This window comes from Actinia tenebrosa, unplaced genomic scaffold (genome assembly GCF_029948245.1).
Source record: "Actinia tenebrosa isolate PJP-AT-01 unplaced genomic scaffold, QUT_ActTen_1.0 PGA_scaffold11__36_contigs__length_13525064, whole genome shotgun sequence".
Taxonomy (NCBI): Eukaryota; Metazoa; Cnidaria; class Anthozoa; order Actiniaria; family Actiniidae; genus Actinia; species Actinia tenebrosa.
This window is the reverse complement of record NW_028292571.1, coordinates 3,555,253-3,572,815: the sequence shown is the minus strand read 5'-3', so window position 1 is coordinate 3,572,815 and position 17,563 is coordinate 3,555,253. Positions and strand designations below refer to the sequence as shown.

At 36.4% G+C, this 17,563-nt stretch overlaps 2 protein-coding genes across 7 annotated transcripts in view; one reads left to right on the top strand and one right to left on the bottom strand.

The window, feature by feature from the left end:
* The window catches only part of LOC116289047 (uncharacterized), a 21,490-nt gene extending 3,927 nt beyond the window's left edge, over positions 1-17,563 (bottom strand). The window contains exons 1-4 of one of the 6 annotated variants that reach the window (XM_089027151.1): positions 16,808-17,562; positions 16,171-16,270; positions 7,672-7,787; positions 7,146-7,252 (exon numbers count right to left, since the gene is read on the bottom strand). In XM_089027151.1, the coding sequence (XP_088883277.1) occupies positions 7,717-7,787; positions 16,171-16,270; positions 16,808-17,518 (882 nt within the window). In that variant the 5' untranslated portion in view covers positions 17,519-17,562 and the 3' untranslated portion in view covers positions 7,146-7,252; positions 7,672-7,716. Of the gene's footprint in view, positions 1-2,646; positions 5,339-6,452; positions 7,058-7,145; positions 7,253-7,671; positions 7,788-7,894; positions 7,941-16,170; positions 16,271-16,807 lie in introns of those variants that run through there. The other 5 variants (XM_089027150.1, XM_089027149.1, XM_089027148.1 and 2 more) reach the window with 5 other exon arrangements.
* LOC116289048 (uncharacterized) lies at positions 13,519-15,600 on the top strand. Its single transcript, XM_031695935.2, has one exon. The coding sequence runs from the start codon at positions 14,088-14,090 to the stop codon at positions 15,153-15,155; it is 1,068 nt and encodes a 355-aa protein (XP_031551795.2). The 5' UTR covers positions 13,519-14,087; the 3' UTR covers positions 15,156-15,600.

Sequence of the window (17,563 nt, the reverse complement as noted above, 5' to 3'; positions counted from 1 at the left end):
ATTTAAAAACTGTGTTTTAAACAACGTGTGTTTGTAGAAAAAAAGTATTTTAAAATACCTTTTTTCTTCCCAAACTCGATTTTTTCTGTTTTTCTTTAAAAACCAAGTGAGATATCAGGGACGGCGGAGCAGTTTTGCAGTTTTGATTGGGGGGGCTCATAGTGACATTGTATGGCAAGGTGGAGGGGCCGAGTTTAGTGAAAATGTATTAAAATTTCACAAAAAGTGGGGGGGGGGGGGGGGGGGGCTCCCCCAGCCCCCCTTCCCCCCCGGTTCCGCAGTCCCTGGATATATTCACCAAAATATCGAAAATTGTCAGTTGACTTTAAAAATATTTTTAGTAAGCGAATCACTTGCTGACCCTAGTTGACTGGGAACCTGTTACGAAGGCTAAATACAATTACCGATCAACACAAAGCAAGAACTATTCGCGACTCGTTCATATTTCAAAACTTTGAAAAAACTCGTGAGACTAATCCTTAATTTTACTCGTCCCCATACGATTACCTATACTAATCATCATGCAATAATTATTTTACTAATGTAATATAGCTAAAGCGATTTTCCTCAGACCGTGAAACAGTTTCAAGTAGATAGTGTATACTAGACAAATAGACACACGCAAAAGAAAACGATATAAATATAGGTCAAATATAGGCCAATCTACTAACCAGTCTATTAGTCTACTAACTATTAAATCATGCTAATACACTACAAAAAATAGGCTTAGTAAAGTCTAAGTCCAGTTGTTAGAAATAGGATTTTTTTGTGCCAATTTAAACGGCGATCAGCCATGACGTTAGCATAATAAGTTGATCTGCATAAACAGAGACCCAACAAAGAAGATCAATGCTTTCCTCTTAAAATATTAGCTGTTTTTTGTCCCAGAAATCTGATAATCTTCAAGTCATGTAGGTGCATTAACTGAACTTTAACATTGTCATTGCGTTCGACAACCCTCGAGTAGCGTTCCAAGTCCAATCGGTCAAATATCCTGAAAAAAAGCTGAGCATAGCTTGAAGAATCAAAAAAGCAAGATAAGAGGAATATATTTTTTGAAAGAATAAAAACTAGAAACAGGACATTCCTGCAACATTATCGAATGATGTAGAATTTGATTTTATCCCTTCTCGAGTATTGGTGTGCATATCATTTTGCGGAGATGATTTCTTGATCACCGATAAGTGGCGCATCTAAAGTACTTCCTACAACTTCAACACAGCATATTCCTTATGATTCTATTTTAAGTTCAAAGTTAATAAACTAAAAATATCCAAGCGATCAAACAGTGGACAATCCGAATTTTAAATGATCCCACGTTCGTTTACCACGCTTTTCGAAAAACTATACGTGAAACTGATATCAGTTTGAAATAATCTTGATAAGTGAGGAAAAAAAAACAAAAACAAAAACAAAAAAAAACCAAAAAAACCAAAAAAAAAAACAACAGATTCTGGGGTTATATAAACGATGTAAAATGTAAATTAATTCCGGTATAACAACTTTCAAGGGTGTGTTTAAGTTAGGTTTTTTGAAGTTCCTGTGTCCTATTACACCCAGTTTTGAAAATGGTATAAATTAGTCATCAAATTGATGCCTTGTGCACAGAGAAGTTTTCTGCAGAAGTAACAGCTGATTCAAGAAACGTCTTCGAATCTAACAGAGCACATACAATTTGCAAGACATGGTTTCCATTAAGGTATGTTGAATCAAGTATCGTTCACTAAAGTCATTTAGTTCAAACGTTTTTAACAACATTTTACTATAAAGTTACATACCTTAAAAATAATTTAGTGATTTGTTTGCAAATACACTGTTAAATTAAATTTACGAGATTACTTGTATAAGTTAGTAGTGCATGCCTTCAGTAAATAGACTACTTTGGAAATTGTGTGTAACTTGAAATGTGTTTTTGTCACTCGGTAAAGATCTATATGTTAAGTGTATGCTATATCGAGTGTATAAGCAGATTAAAAAATCTGCCTCAGTTGGGTTCTCGCGTGTAACTTGTGTGTAACTTGTTTTACAAGCTATGTCAATTAAACGTTGCAATCCATTTTCAAAGTACAGTATACGGTTTATAAAATTTTCCATTGAAAATCGATAGTGGAAGTTTTTAAATTATGGCTTTATGATGTTCATCCTACTAACTTAAAAATTGCTTTTTCAGTTCTTTAAGATGTGCATTGCTCTTTTCGTGAGTATGCAGTTGGCAGCATTATTCAAGAAGAACGGAGGCCATTCAGCATACGCACAGCCTGTCAGCGTTCTCAAAGTAAGCCCCAACGCTTCACTACTGACAACCTCGATCACTGCACAAGTAAAACTGTTCAGCAGGACTCGAATGTTTCTCCAGATCAACCAGAATGGACAGGTTGGAGGCACAGTAGACTGCAACGACCAGTACAGTAAGTTGACAACTATAAATACTACCTACAATTGTGAAGTTTAGAGCCATTTTTTGTTTTTGTTTTTCGCTGGAACATACACCTATTTCAATATGCGTTGTCATCGCCAAAGGTGATAGAAGATAGGCCCCAGGTAGACTGCGAGCTAAGTCCCTCTATTTCCCTTGGTCAATGTCCGTCTGTTTGTCCTTGTCGATTGGTCGAGGAAGATTGCCAATCGACACGGACAGACAGACGAACAGTGACCAAGGGAAATAGAGGGACTTAGCTCGCAGTCTAGGCTTTGAAAACTTTCATGAATGGATTGAAACGAACGTTGCAAATTTTGAAATCTGGGCTCGGATTGTTTAGTTCTTCACAGGTTTTTTGCAAAACCAAAAGTGTATTTCTTCAGTTGTAGCTACCTTTTTAACCTGATCTGTGAGGTTGGATGTTTTGCTCAAAAACTCCCTTCATAAATGAACATTTTGAGGTACGCCGCACTGTAAGACCGGGATAATTGACATTTACGACGGACATTCGTTACAAGTTTTAAAGCAATTTTGGATGAAAATCAAATTTCCAATAATAAACTGAATCTTTGAACTCCCGATAGGAACGTAAAAAAATCAGCATGTTATCATGAGTTGAGCGTTGTGTGCATAGAACATTTAATGTAGTGGTGGTATATATGAGTGAAAGGTGTCCCCAATTAGTGCGAAGCGCTAAAACGACTAGACACTTCAATAAATATGTTTATTTTATATCAACGTATGAGTGAGTTTGACTGTATAAGCACTTGAACATTTAACACTTAAAGATTTCCGGAGTGTAAAGAAGCTTGGTATTGTTTTTGTTTCGTACATGACGTCATATTATGACATCATCATGATTTTTCAATAGCCCTTAAGTAAAAAAACATTGGGTTGAGCGGAAAGGCTAATGATATTGAGTGCATTTTTCAATAATATCCTGAACGTCGAGACAGAACAGAAAAACGGGTTCTACTTTCGACGTTTATGCGTTAATAAGCTTTATATTTCATAAACAGGCTCTTTTGGGGCTGATTAACAAAATACCAAAATTTGGGGAAATTTAAAGAATGAGTATTGGAGATATAACGCCCTGAACGTTGGGAGAGATAATATTTTGATCAGCACAAAAACTAACATTTTCGCTAATACCTCGAAGTAGAATTGCTCGAGGTTAGCAGAATTTTATGAAACGTTTAAAGCACAAGAGGCACGAATGAAACACTAAACGTTTTTAGCATGAATGAGAGATGAAGAAAAAAATTGTGAAAGTAGCAGGCTTGTCGTTTTTCTGCTCTGTCGAACGTCGATAAAAATATTAAATCTATCACTTATTATCCACTAATTTTTTGATCTAATCTGTCATTAGGTTTTAGATACATTATATATCGTTACGTTCAATTGCTGGTTTTCAATCATTCCCAAGAGAATGAAATAACAAAAGACACGGCGACCATGTTGGATGATATAACAAAAGAGACTAATGACGAATCTTTTGTTAAATTCATCCAACATGGCGGCTGTGACAACCATCAATAGGCAATGGTTTTGGGTTTAACGGTTTTATCGTCCGTCATTTAATTTTCAGTTCGGTTGGAAGTCAGTTCAGTTGGTTCTAGCTTGGTAAGGATAAAGGGTATCAAATCTGGACGATATCTGGCCATGAACAGCAAAGGATATTTGTACTCAACGGTAAGAGACGATAAGGCCCCGTCCACACTATGCCGGATAAATTTGAATCCGAATTTTCAAACCGAAACCGAAAAAAAAGTTTTCCGTCCACACTAATACGGCTAGCCGGAGTTTTCAAATTGTTCCACTCTGGAGACCGTATTCGAAAAAATTCGTTTTCGGTTAATCGCCCGGACTAGTGTGGACGGTAGGCCTAACCGAATAAATAAAAATTCGAATTCAAATTTATCCGGCATAGTGTGGACGGGGCCTAACCCTGAATTTAGATTTAGATTTATATATTGATTATTTCCAGGAGAATGGCATGTTGTAGTTGATGACCGCAATATTGGTTCGTGAAATAAATATCTTTTGTTAAGTTGAAGGAAATACGACATGGCGGCCATATGTCTCGAAGAGAGAAGATGTATGAAATGTTTTGAAAAAATTTATAAAGTGTTGTTTTTTTAAATCTATGAAATGTCCCAGTCTAAAAATGTATAAAATCAGTGTTTTTGAAAGGTTTTGTAATGTGGCTAATATTCAGCAGACACCATTTAGTGGGCACAAGGCAAAGTTTAGAAGTCTTCGCTTCATAAAGTTACCCACGGGGCGGGTCCAGGATTTTTTCTAGGGGGGTGCACCATCCAGGATTTTCGTTTTAGGATTGGGTGCACCATCCAGGATATTTTCCAGGGTGGTGGGGTGCACCATCCAGGATGTTTTCCAGGGGGGTGGGGTGCACCATCCAGGATTTTCGTTTTAGGATTGGGTGCACCATCCAGGATATTTTCCAGGAGGGTGGGGTTCAACATTCAGGATTTTCGTTCTTGGATGGGGTGCACCCTTTGCTTATAAACTCAAACACCAATAATGCAGTATATATTAGTTCATCTAGGGGGGAGGAGGTGTGCGCTCCCCCTGCACCCCTCCCTTAGATCCGCCCCTGGTCCCACTGTATACCATTCACTGATGTTAACTCACCTTTTTTTCCTTCCAGACCATCACAAACGATGAGTCAGTTTTCAAGAATGTCTTGCAAAGCTCTGGTTATCACACCTTTGCATCCAGCAAATACTACCAAACCGTCTTCCACGATACGTTTGTGGCCATCAGGAATAACGGTGCAACCAAGAATGGTACTCGAACCAATAAGTACCAGAAATCTGTGCAGTACTTGACGATAAACAACACCAAATGCTGATCGTCTCTTGCTTGCCAGTGTATCTCTGACTTCAATTCCTAGGGCTAAAATTAACATTTCATAATTAGGTTTTGTTAATCAAGCGAGAGGTCTGTACGAGATCATCTTGAACAAGTTTGTTGAAGTACAGACCGAGCATAATAAAAAAAAGCAACAACCATCTTTCGTTCACCATAATTTATATGCACCCAAGCTAGACCACAATGCATCCTGTTTATTGAACTCAGAAAAGGTCTATGAAGCTGGTTTAATTATAACGATAGCGATAGCGATAACGACTACGAAAATGATAGCGATAAAAATATCAAAAATATTAAAATGAATTAATTAAGATTGCATATTCCTTCTTGGAATATACAACCATTTCATTCCTTGAGAATATCAAAGCAAGTTGTAAAACAATGGAAAATCGAAGCATGCAGAAAGGTTTCTTGCCTGGAAATGCAGGCTGCAAAAGCATCATATCAATATGGAATGATTTAGGCCACGTCCACACGTATCCGGAAATTTCTGTATCCGCAAATCTTTTTTGCGGATGCGAAAATGTTCGCGTCCACACGCAGCGTATTCGAATAGTTTTCGAATCGTTTTCACTGTCCAAACGTATCCGGAAATTTCTTGATCCGGTGATGCACGCTAGTGCCTAGTCCCTTTGACGGATAGTTTTTCTTTTTGAGCATGCGCAAAATCGTGTTTACGTCAGCGTATTCGAAAATTTGCGTATCCGTATTTAGGGCGTATTCAAAAATTTCCACTCTGGAGACCGTTTTTGAAATTTCCGGATGCGGATACAAAAATTCCCGGACACGTGTGGACGCAACCCGTATCCGCAAAAAAAATTTGCAGATACAAAAATTTGCAGATACGTGTGGACAGGGCCTTAGGACCTTCTGTGAGTTTAAAAAAGAAGCACTATTGACTGCTACTTTTAAAACGTCGTCTTGGTATTCTTAAAAGAGCTTTACTCCTAAACCGGTTGGAAAAACAACATTGATTAATGCTTTTCACTTCTAAGGATCTTAAAACATTTCAATTATGCGTTCGGTATGTATAATGAAGTAGAGAGAATAAGAGAAAAATATCAAATGCCCTTGGCGGGAATCGAATCCACGTCTTCGGTATTCTAGTCCGATCGGACATCACATCGGACTGGAGTACCAGAAGACGTGGGTTTGATTCCCGCCAAGGGCATTTGGTATTTTTCTCTTATTTTCTCTAAACTTTCCAGAGATGGAAGATCTCGAAAATTTTAGTCTCCCCTGCAGCCATTTTTAGTTTCGTTGCGTGACGACACTATAAAACGCTGGGGGAGGAGGCGGGGACTAAGGACAGGGGATAAACCAGAATACGGGCAACCTTTAACAATATTGGTGATAATTGAATATTACTAATGATGAAACCTCAAACTGAAATAAACTACAATTTTGTTGCAACCATTCATTTGATAATCTTCGTCAGTCGATCATTATTTTATCCGATGTTATTTTAACCAGTTAAGATATAGTTTAGTATTAATGAATGGTCATCATCTGCAACTGCTGCAGATTTCAGCAAGTACTTTTTGACACTGCAGGCAGTATCAGGAAATGTGCTGGTGTTTGGAGCTTGTTTGTTAGACGTCCAGGTTTAACCCTTCCATTTCGCTTGATGGCTACGAACGTGTCATAAAACGCCTTTTGGTAGTACTTGGATGAAGCGAAGGTGATGTAACCACTGCTTTGCATCTTCTCTACAAACAGAGTCTCCTCTTCGCCGGTCTGTTTCTGTGGAAAATAAAAGTCAGACTTGTGTTGAAACTAAGACAATTAATCTGCCAGAACTGTTCTCGTACTTTCTTAGAAGTTATCTTACTGTGGAATAGACGATTCCTTTGTTGTTCATGGCCAGATATCGTCCACTAGCAACACCTTTTATCATTTTCAGTCCTGCTCTTCCTACTGACAGCAGCTCGAGTTGAACTAAAATGTTGAGGGACGAGAAAAGATTTGTCAACAAAAAATAAAAAATAAACAAGGTTTGAAGACATTATAACTGATATCAAGTGAAACGAACCGTAAAAATGTCGTGTGGCTACGAATCCATGACCGGATGTCAGGGTGACGTAAGTATGACCTCATAAACAGAATCTTTGGGATACAATATTGAATGTACTAAAATGGGGAAGTCGTGCAGTTTTAGCAATAGCGTCGTCTCATTAAGTAGTGAACTCTCACAGTTTGCCATCACAAGCCCAATGCAATAAATTTGTTGGGCTGGACTTATTGAAGAGAAGGCGTTGTTTGAATATCACAATTGAAAGAACCAAGATATGTGTAATCATAGTTCAAGTCTTGCAATAAACTTCTTATCGTACAAACACGTAGTTCTCGTTACATACCTTTGCTATGGCTAAAACAGTACCTTGCATCGCAGATGTTCTTTATCAGATGAGAGTGATCTTCAAGCTTGCAAGCAGCATTTTATATGTCACAAGTGAATGGAAAGAATCAGGTTCTGTAGGACGATAGATATGGATGATTTGTTGGAGGATAATTTCTTGTGATAATAGTATGTTTTTTATAAACTATTACCTTAGGTTACTGTTGATTTTGGACTATTTTTCTCACTATTTTTTTCATGCAGAGTTCCTTTGTTATCTAAACTGATCTAAGCAAAAAACATGCAAAAAATTTAATAAAAACACAGCCTGGCAGGCTAGCTACATGGATCTATGATCAATGAAAGAACCGAATGAAAAAGATTTAAGAAAATATGGAAGAAAAAAAAAAACACTTAAAGTGCACATGAACCCTTCGACAATACTTTCAGTACTGATTCTACACGAAGTAAATAGTTGAATGGTAAAATATTTCTTGATTTGAGTGATGCGTTTCTAAGTTATGAAGGTTTATACTTCCAATATGCTAATGAGTGTGACGTCTATTAAGGCTTAATCAAATATACAAAATCGAACTGGTTCATAGAAACAGTATTTAAAAAGCATCATTATTTTACTCATGGTTTACATGAAAGCTATTTACAATTTTTATTTTCAAAATGGCCAGCATTTAGTATTACTAGTTACAACAAAAACACTCAAATACCTTACCTGACGTCATCATCATTAACATATTGGAAGTATAAACCTTCATAACTTAAAGACGCATCACTCAAATCAAGAAATATTTTACCAATCAACTATTTACTTTATGCAGAATCAGTACTGAAAGTATTGTCGAAGGGTTCATGTGCACTTTAATGGAAAAGTTGCTGTCTGTCATCCTGTTCTGGTATTATTATTTATATGTTACACTCAAGTCATAAGAGTCTAATGGTAATAATTTTTGAAATTGTGCAAATGATTTTATGGGGCAAGGAGAAGATGGTATCATTGTTGAATTAAATTGGTCACACCCGCCTGGGTAATTCACTTTTCCATGGCATTGTTCAGATGTTAAATCATGTCACACGGCACTCGCTTTAAAGGAGGGTCCCATATTATGCTCACATCTCTTTTATATTGATTACTAAAAAATAAAAATAATAAATATCATCCGTTCTTTATGAAGTACGTTGTTTTCATTTCATGTGATCAATATCAAGGGTTAGTAAAATAACTCAAATGATTCAAATTCATGTGAACATCGTTTGATGCTTTGATCGTTTCGTAACACTCTTAATGTGGCCAAACTTCAATCAACATGAATCAAGGTTTTAACAAATGGAAAACAAACTGAGTTTCCGGCCGTATTTTATGATATAGCATAGAAAAATCTTGATAACTTCAAGAAGCTGCACTCAAACTATGAATTTTTTTTAGGTTATTCAACACCTTACCCCATGTAGAATCAATACTGTAAATATTGTCAGAAGGGTTATAGCCACTTTAAGGCTGTAACAATCTTTTTAAACTTTATGTAAAAGCCATGGCTACGACCATTGTAGAAAAACCTTAATATATTCAATTATTTGCAATTAATTATAACTTTATTTAATCAAATACTTCTTAAATTTTCAGGAAAAACCTAGAACTAAGAACTGCTTTGAAAAAAGTGTTTACCAAGTCCAAGTCACAATGAAGCTATCAGCAACTTCCGCTAAAGGAAAACACTTGAATTTCATTGTCGAAGAACCTTAGCTAAAGAATCTCAAATATGTTTGCGTATCAATAATAAAGGAGAAAAGATTCTTAAGAAGATATCTGTGTTTAAAAAATGTTTTAGATTTATATTTTGTATCAATTGCCCGAGAAACATGCCCTATTTATAGCAAAAAACAAAAACAACAACAACAGGAAGCGTAGACTGGGGCTGATGACTACAGAACATGGATGCTCATTAGTAAAAGCGCTTTCCTGTTGTAATTAATATAGGTTAATATTCAATTTTTTAATCTCACTTTATTAAGGGACAGTCGTAATTGGGGAAACCTATGACGCTCTTTCTTACCTCACGTCTTGTAATTCCTTTAAAGAAAGTTTCTTCATTTTTTTATGATGTGAGGTAAAGCTAAATAAATAAATAAACTGGCTAGCCGAAATGATTAGAAGTCACACTTCATGTTGAAAATGGGAGAAGTCGGAGAGAAGATAATACCAGCGGGTTCTATACGGACAAAAATGTTCGTTTATTCTACGAAACTAGTACTCTTTTTAACTGTATGTAAAAGCCATGTCTACGACCATTGTCGAAAACCCTAAATATAAATGATCTTAGAAATTAATTATACGGAAAACCTTGCATCAATGCAAGTGACAAAAAACAAATGACTACAAAAATAACAAATACTCCATTGGTTTGTAAAAAAAGTATACTAATATCACAAGAAATTATCTTCCCAAAACTTGATCACGGTTTTATGAATGCATCGTTCAAATATGATCGTACTTTCCCCCGCAAATCATCCATGTCTATCGTCCTACCCAACCTGATTCTTTCCATTCACTTGTAGAATATAAAATGCGGCTTGCAAGCTTGAAAATCACTCTCATCAGAGAAAGAACATCTGAAGCAAGGTGCTGTTTTAGCCAGGGCAAAGGTATGTAACGAGAACTACGTGCTTGTACGATAAAATGTTTGGTTCTCTTGGTTAATTCTTTCAATTTTGATTTTTTTGTTTGAATAGTTGCACTGTGTTTGCACACCCATTATGTTAGTAAATCTACAAACGCCTTCGTCATGGAAGCCCCCTTTCCAAATATTTCTCTTTCAACGAACCGCGTGCTGTGGAAAATTTCTTGCAGTAGGCACACATGGATCTTATTCATATCAAAGCGAATGAACTATCTCGTTCATCAACAAACATTTTCAACATCTTATTTTCAATGCCTTTTTCCATATTTTTCAGATGACCGTCTTTTTATCTACCCGTCTTTTCGTAATCTTGGCCACTATCATGGTTAACAGTCATGAAAGCTTTGCTAACGCAATGTCAACTACCTCCATTTCTGCTGCTGGTCGTCCGGCATTGCTCCAGTCAAGAACATCCATCCTTCCTCAAGGTACCTCTATCAGTATGATTGGCAAGCTGTACAGCAGAACCAAGATGTTTCTACAGATTGACATGAACGGACTGGTCAGCGGTACTGCAAACTGCTCTAGTAAATTCGGTAAGACGCGAAAGTTAAAGTTAGTAAAAGTAAAAGTTCATTTTTCATGTTAGCGACTTTAGTATTGAATGCTTTACTCCTGAAAGAGAGCTTTAGCAAAGAATTTATTGAGTAGAGATATACTGATTTGATGAAATTATAAGAGGTTGAACTACTGAGACGATCCAAGAGAATATGAAGTAAGTTACTTAATATTCTCTTGGACGATCCTTTTGCTAAAACTGCACGACTTCCGCATTTTTAAAAATGTATTAAAATACATTGATATTGTTACCGAAAGTTTCTGTTTAAAGATCATATACGCGTGCTCCCTCATTCTGTCACATATCCGGTCATGCGGATTCGTAGCCACTTACGTTATTTTTACGGTTTGTTTCACTTGAAATCAGTTATGATGTCTTCAGACTTTCTTTCTTTGTTTTCTTTTTTTCTGTTGAAAAATCTTTTCTCGTCCCTCTACATTTTAGTTCAACTCGAGCTGTTGTCAGTAGGAAGAGCAGGACTGAAAATGATAAAAGGTGTTGCTAGTGGACGATATCTGGCCATGAACAACAAAGGAATCGTCTATTCCACAGTAAGATAACTTCTAAGAAAGTACGAGAACAGTTCTGGCAGATTAATTGTCTTAGTTTCAACACATGTTTGACTTTTATTTACCACAGAAACAGGCCGGCGGAGAGGAGACTCTGTTTGTAGAGAAGATGCAAAGCAGTGGTTACATCACCTTCGCTTCATCCAAGTACTACCAAAAGGCGTTTTATGACACGTTTGTAGCCATCAAGCGAAATGGAAGGGTTAAACCTGGACGTCTAACAAACAAGCTCCAAAAACCAACACATTTCCTGATACTGCCTGCGTGCCGAAAAGTACTTGCTGAAATCTGCAGCAGTTGCAGATGATGACCATTCTTTAATACTAGACTTTATCTGAACTGGTTAAAATAACATCGGATAAAAATAATGATGGAACTTTAAAATAAGTTTTTAAATAAGTTAAACATAAAGTGATGAAGATTATCAAATGAATGGTTGTAACAAAATTGTGGTTTATTTTTGATGTTCACGGCTCGTGCCTCCTATAATTGATGTATCTTGCTTTATACGACCTCATCCTCATATGCATGGGTGCTTTAAGTGAAACACATGGACATTATAACAACAGATTGTCTAGAACCTAGAAAAAAAGATCTGAAAAGCCTGTGCTCGTTATAATAATCAAACGTTTGGTTTTAACCCTGGCAAATTGTAATGAACTCGCTTTGATGTTCTTCAAAGCGAGGCTAATAGGGCCCCGACTATTATCTTCCTCGTTTTAGGAGGGTGGTACCTAATGGCCAATGGCTATTATTAAACAAAGGACGGTTGTATCCGACAGTTGACAATAAATAAACGCTAAATTTATCTTACTCCTATTCTTTCGGGATACCTATGGAATACAGGTGGTAGAATTATGAAGATACAGGCATTAGGACTGGTGTTGACTGGCCAGCACTGGCGCACAGGGAGACGGAGAGTAAACGAAAGAAGCAGAGGAGGATCTATTAGTATCCAAGTGCCTTTACACACTTATTTTTTTCTTTGGCTTTCAACGGTTTATGTGAACATTTTTTTGTAACGATACTTCTACCACTAATATTACTGATACTAAGGCGTTGGTTTAGCATTCGATAAAGACATGTTCGACTAATTCGGCAAATAAAAGTAGCCAGTTGTAGGATTTGTACTGAACCTGAAATTACTCAAAAAGTATTGCAGTATTTGTAATAAATGTTTCAAAATCTCTTGAAGAATTTAGAAATAGATATCGTTAAGAAGTATGAAATACACTCTTAAGTACAATTGATTTTTTAATTTCGAAACATAAATTTTAGCTGTTTGAATAAAAAAAATGTCTCACTCGCAATGCATTCTGGATCCTCCTCTGAGATGGAAGCTTTGAGTCTTATTACTGAGTTTTATAATCACAGAGTTAGAGAATTGATTTCTATACTGACTACCAAAATAACCATTTGTACCGATTCAGTTCCAATATCGAGTACTAATTGTAAGTAAACTAAGAAAAAACTTAGTACAAGGCATATTGATCTCTTGTGTCAACAGGTATTTTGCAGGTGTTCATGTCAGAAATAAAAGATTATAAAAACGTAATTTAGAACCTTATGCTAAGCTATGTAAACAAGAGAATCTGAGAAACCAAATTCGAAAAGCACTGAGATGACTGGCTAGTATGTTATACAGAGACGACAGTCCACGTGCATTTACTTTACAGATCTATAACCTTATTACCAAGTGGTCTAGGTTTTCCTATCGTAGAATCCAAGAACGAACTTGGAAATAGAATGCTATGATATAAGCGATGACGGTAGCATCCGTTTGTGTCAAATATATTGAATTAAATGTTCCAATTTTAATTGTAATCTAAATTTAAATTTAAAAAGCAACAAAAACTACTAGTTGCTGTGGCATTGCTAAAAGCCCATCCTTGAAGAAGTCAAAATATTCTTCGTAATAACGCCTCCTTAACTTAGACTAGGCTTTTTATTAACATATTTATTAGTAAATATTGCTTGCCACCCAGTAAATGTGGACACACCTTTCTTTAAGGGCGTAGTCCTCATGACAGACGCTTACTGTCTAGCTGAGAAAGAAGTCTACCATTATAAAGAGACTCAAAAATCTCGAAACAAATTCAGTGCAACAAAGCAGGTTATTTCATTCATGAGCCGGATTAAGAATTCTATTTATAACGGTCACTATATTTTGATAAATAGTGAAACCAGCTTAGAAAAGGCGTAGTCCACTAACTATTTTGAGACTCGACTAAAAAATATTATTGTCATAACAAATTGAAAATCCGTCTTGGATTGACTCAAACTAGCCAAAACCAGTGTCGAAAAAGCCAAGCTGGAACACCTGATCAATAAGAATTCATTGCATTGTCATTGTTTTCTTTCTACAAACAGGGAAAAGGGCGCAGTCCGACTGAACAAGCATTTCCACTGGTAAATATATCTTATCAATGTGAAAAGTGGCACTGCAAGTAAGGAAATTTTGGAACTGCAAATATTCTATAGGATGAGCAATTCAAACCTCTAATTCATCTGCCCAAGCTGTGTGTTAGTTTAGAACTTTATCAGTAACGGTCCGTGCATCGAGGAGATCTTCGGACGAGTCGAGCATCAGAGTAGGTTGATAAGTACATAGAAGATGGGGGGTTTTATCAGCACGATTCGAGACATAAAAGTCATTCTTAGAGACTTGAAAATAACTCTGAAATTCACCGCTAAGATCGTACTCAAGGCCCATGGAATTGTTGACGATATTGAAAATACCGTTCAGGAACTTAAGACGACTGTAAACAATCTATCGGCAAGGGTGCCTGCGCAGACCGCGACAATACAGGAACAACTAATGGAGGAAAAGTCAGCAACGTATCTGAATGAAGTTGTTCAGTGTATTGAAACTACAGCTGATTCAGTGAAAACTTCACTCGCTAATGCCATAAGTGTTTTGACAAGCGATGACTTACTCAAAAACACAAGTGACGCCTTTGATAATCTGGTTAGTAATCATTCTGGGACGAACTTGTCTGGGGTAATGGCAAGATGGGCAAGCATTCCTGATGGAATAGGTGATTTGGTTAGACAGGACTGCATTAGTTTAAATGACTACACACAAAGCAGTAACGGCGTGAAGTCTTTGAAGGCAAAAACAAGTGACAAGACAGATGACAATCAGTTAACTGAATTGGCAAAATCGTCTGCCAAGATGAATGAATTGGTTTCAAAAGATGACATTAGTCGTCCTATTAGTGGAAATGATGAACTGGATAATAAGATGGAAAAAATCCCAAGGAGAAATGTCAAAGAGATTTCATTTATAGAACATAGTGGCACAGGAATTGTTAGAATTCTCAAACCTTTATTGAACATCAACAACCATAGTTTCAGTGCATCAAAGTGGCATGAAATAGAAATTTTCTCAACTCTAGCTAACAGGACTAACAGGAACTGTCGATCAGAGCAACAAGACAAAAGTATCGTAAAACCACAAGATATGATACAAACTAAATTGTTAAGTGGAAGAGATTGCTTGCTTGAGCCTATGACAGAACTCCAGACAGACATTCTATCCTTACTACTAATGACTTTGGTGCAGGGATTTTCAAGTGAAAATACCAAAGTTTCTCAGAAAGCAATTACGATATTGAGTGGTGGTCAGAAATGTAAAAGTGTAGGTCAGGCTTTGATGGCTGAGTGCATGACATGTGACTGATACAGGAAGTACCAGAAACTCAAGGCTGCTCTTTCTTCCCAGGATAACATAGCAAGATGTATTTGCAAGGAGAAAAATAACAGCAGAACTAAGACAATAAGCCGGGATAGTTTTGTGACTATATTTCATTCACCCTGGGATTTGTAGATGCCAAAGGTAGCAGCAGTGCAGTTTACATTATTGCAACCATCAAGCACTCAAATTCCTGGCTAAGCAATATCAATATGTACACCAAGAAGCATCCTTGAAAGTAAAGGCAGCTAATATTTTAATAATTGTTGTTGGACTTAATGTAGATTAGGCCAGAAATATCTTTTGTATTTTGATATTTGAACCCTTTTTCATGTTTGGTATTTGGAGTAATTTTTGTAAATAATTTTTATAAAGCATGTAATTAGTAATTGCAAATTCTTGGAGTATATAAATTTGTTAGTAATAAGCTTTAAAAAGGCAAATAAAAAGCTTCTTGAATGATGTTATTCTTGTTGGTACCTGCAATCTTTAGGTTCACATCTACAAACCACCTGGACTTATCACTAAACATCTAACTAACAAAACATACTACAATGGCATTCCCTTATGAGCAGAGATTATGAATTCTAGCCCTTATATCTTACCAGTACCCTTCAAATATTGGCATTGGGGTATAAACTTGCCACAAGTCATCCTATGGGTAGCTCTCTTGTCTCCTGTTAGACCTTGTTATTTAACTACAACCTCAACTGACCTTAAGAGGGGTAAAGAGAATCTTTGCTTGAAATTTACTCACAATATCTCCCTATTTCTCCATATTTCACTTTGAACATTCAAATGTTACTTCTACAGTAACTTACAGTAACAGCACTTTATTTTAGGGTTCACTTAATTTGAAGCCAAGCTCTGTTGTGCTTAACCTTTCCATTATAGCTTAGAAACTTAGATAATTGTCATGGATAAAATAATGTAAATAAATAATTCATAATGATGCACCATACATCAAATACATAAATTGTATTTATTTTATAGAAATAGTTACCTTCTTGTAAGGCTCTGGTTAGTTGATTGTATCTGCTTTTGTTTGTGTCTGTTTTGATTGTGTCTGCTGGTATAACTGCTTTGCCTGTGTGCATGTTTGTCTATAACCACAAAATAATTTTATGTTAGGAAGACAGACAAGCAGTGAAACTGTTAATATAAACATATTAATTCATATTTTTCATGGAAGCTAGCAGGTGGGTGCTGCCTTAAGGTATCAGGATGGAATTTTGTCCCCTATAAAACCTATACATGCTATCTCAAATTTTCCCAAGGTTTTACAATATTTAGCTATAGAATGATTTCAAATTTTTTGATCCAAAAGATATGATTAAATTACGTAAACAACCAAATTGGTCTTTCATTGCCTTTAGTCAAGAATATAAAAGGTACCAGCTGATTATTTTTGATTGAAAGTAGCAAAAAATCAAATTTCAGGTTGCAGCTTGCAACTACCGATTTCGCAGAAATCGAAAACTGCAGTAAGGTTCCTCCTACATAAGAGATCATGACTACTAATATACAGTAACCATCATCTCTTATCTGGGAACTTAAGATAAGAATTTCTACTTGTATTGAGTACCCCTATTTTTTTTTTAATTTATCAAATCTGCAGTTCTTTCAAATTATGAATTTACCTCAATTTGAGATAAAACAGAAGGTAAATCTGCTACACTTGCAATAATAAAATCAGGTTTAGAATCTCTCAGACTTTCCTCAGTCTGCGTCCCAGTGAGCACGGCTACAGTCCAACATCCAGCATTCCTTCCTTCCTGGACGTCAATTTTTGTATCTCCAACCTTCACTACAGACCGTGCATCTTCAACTGAGCAGAATTTCATTGCTGCATGAATCATTGCCGGATGAGGCCTTCCATGTCCCTCCTTCTCTGCGCTAGAAACGTAATCTATTATGCCTTCCCAACCTAGATTTTTAACTATCGTTTCTACTACTGAGTGTGGAAATCCACTTCCTACCGAAATATTTATTCCCTTTGTTTTCAATATTCGAAACGTTTCACTTGTTCCTGGAATTTCTTTATCGATGTACTCGAGGTGAGTATTTAGTGATTCTTTAAAGTCTTTGAAAATTGCATCTACGGGCGCGTCGTCGTCCTGAAATTTTGCCGCCACACTTTCACCTTGGCTCTCTTTTCTCAAGGCTTGAAGAACATTTTTTATAGCATTTTTCTTCTCCATTCCACGAACTTCGTTCACTTTATCGATACTTACTTCTAGCCCATGCTTTCTAAAAGCTTCCTGCATAGCAACAGCCACTAATGGAAGTCCATTAACTGAGTCGTCGACTGTTGTTCCTGCCATGTCAAAAACTACAAGCTTGACAGCCATGTTGAACGACTTCAACCTTCGTTTTAACACAGGTAGCCCAAGCCT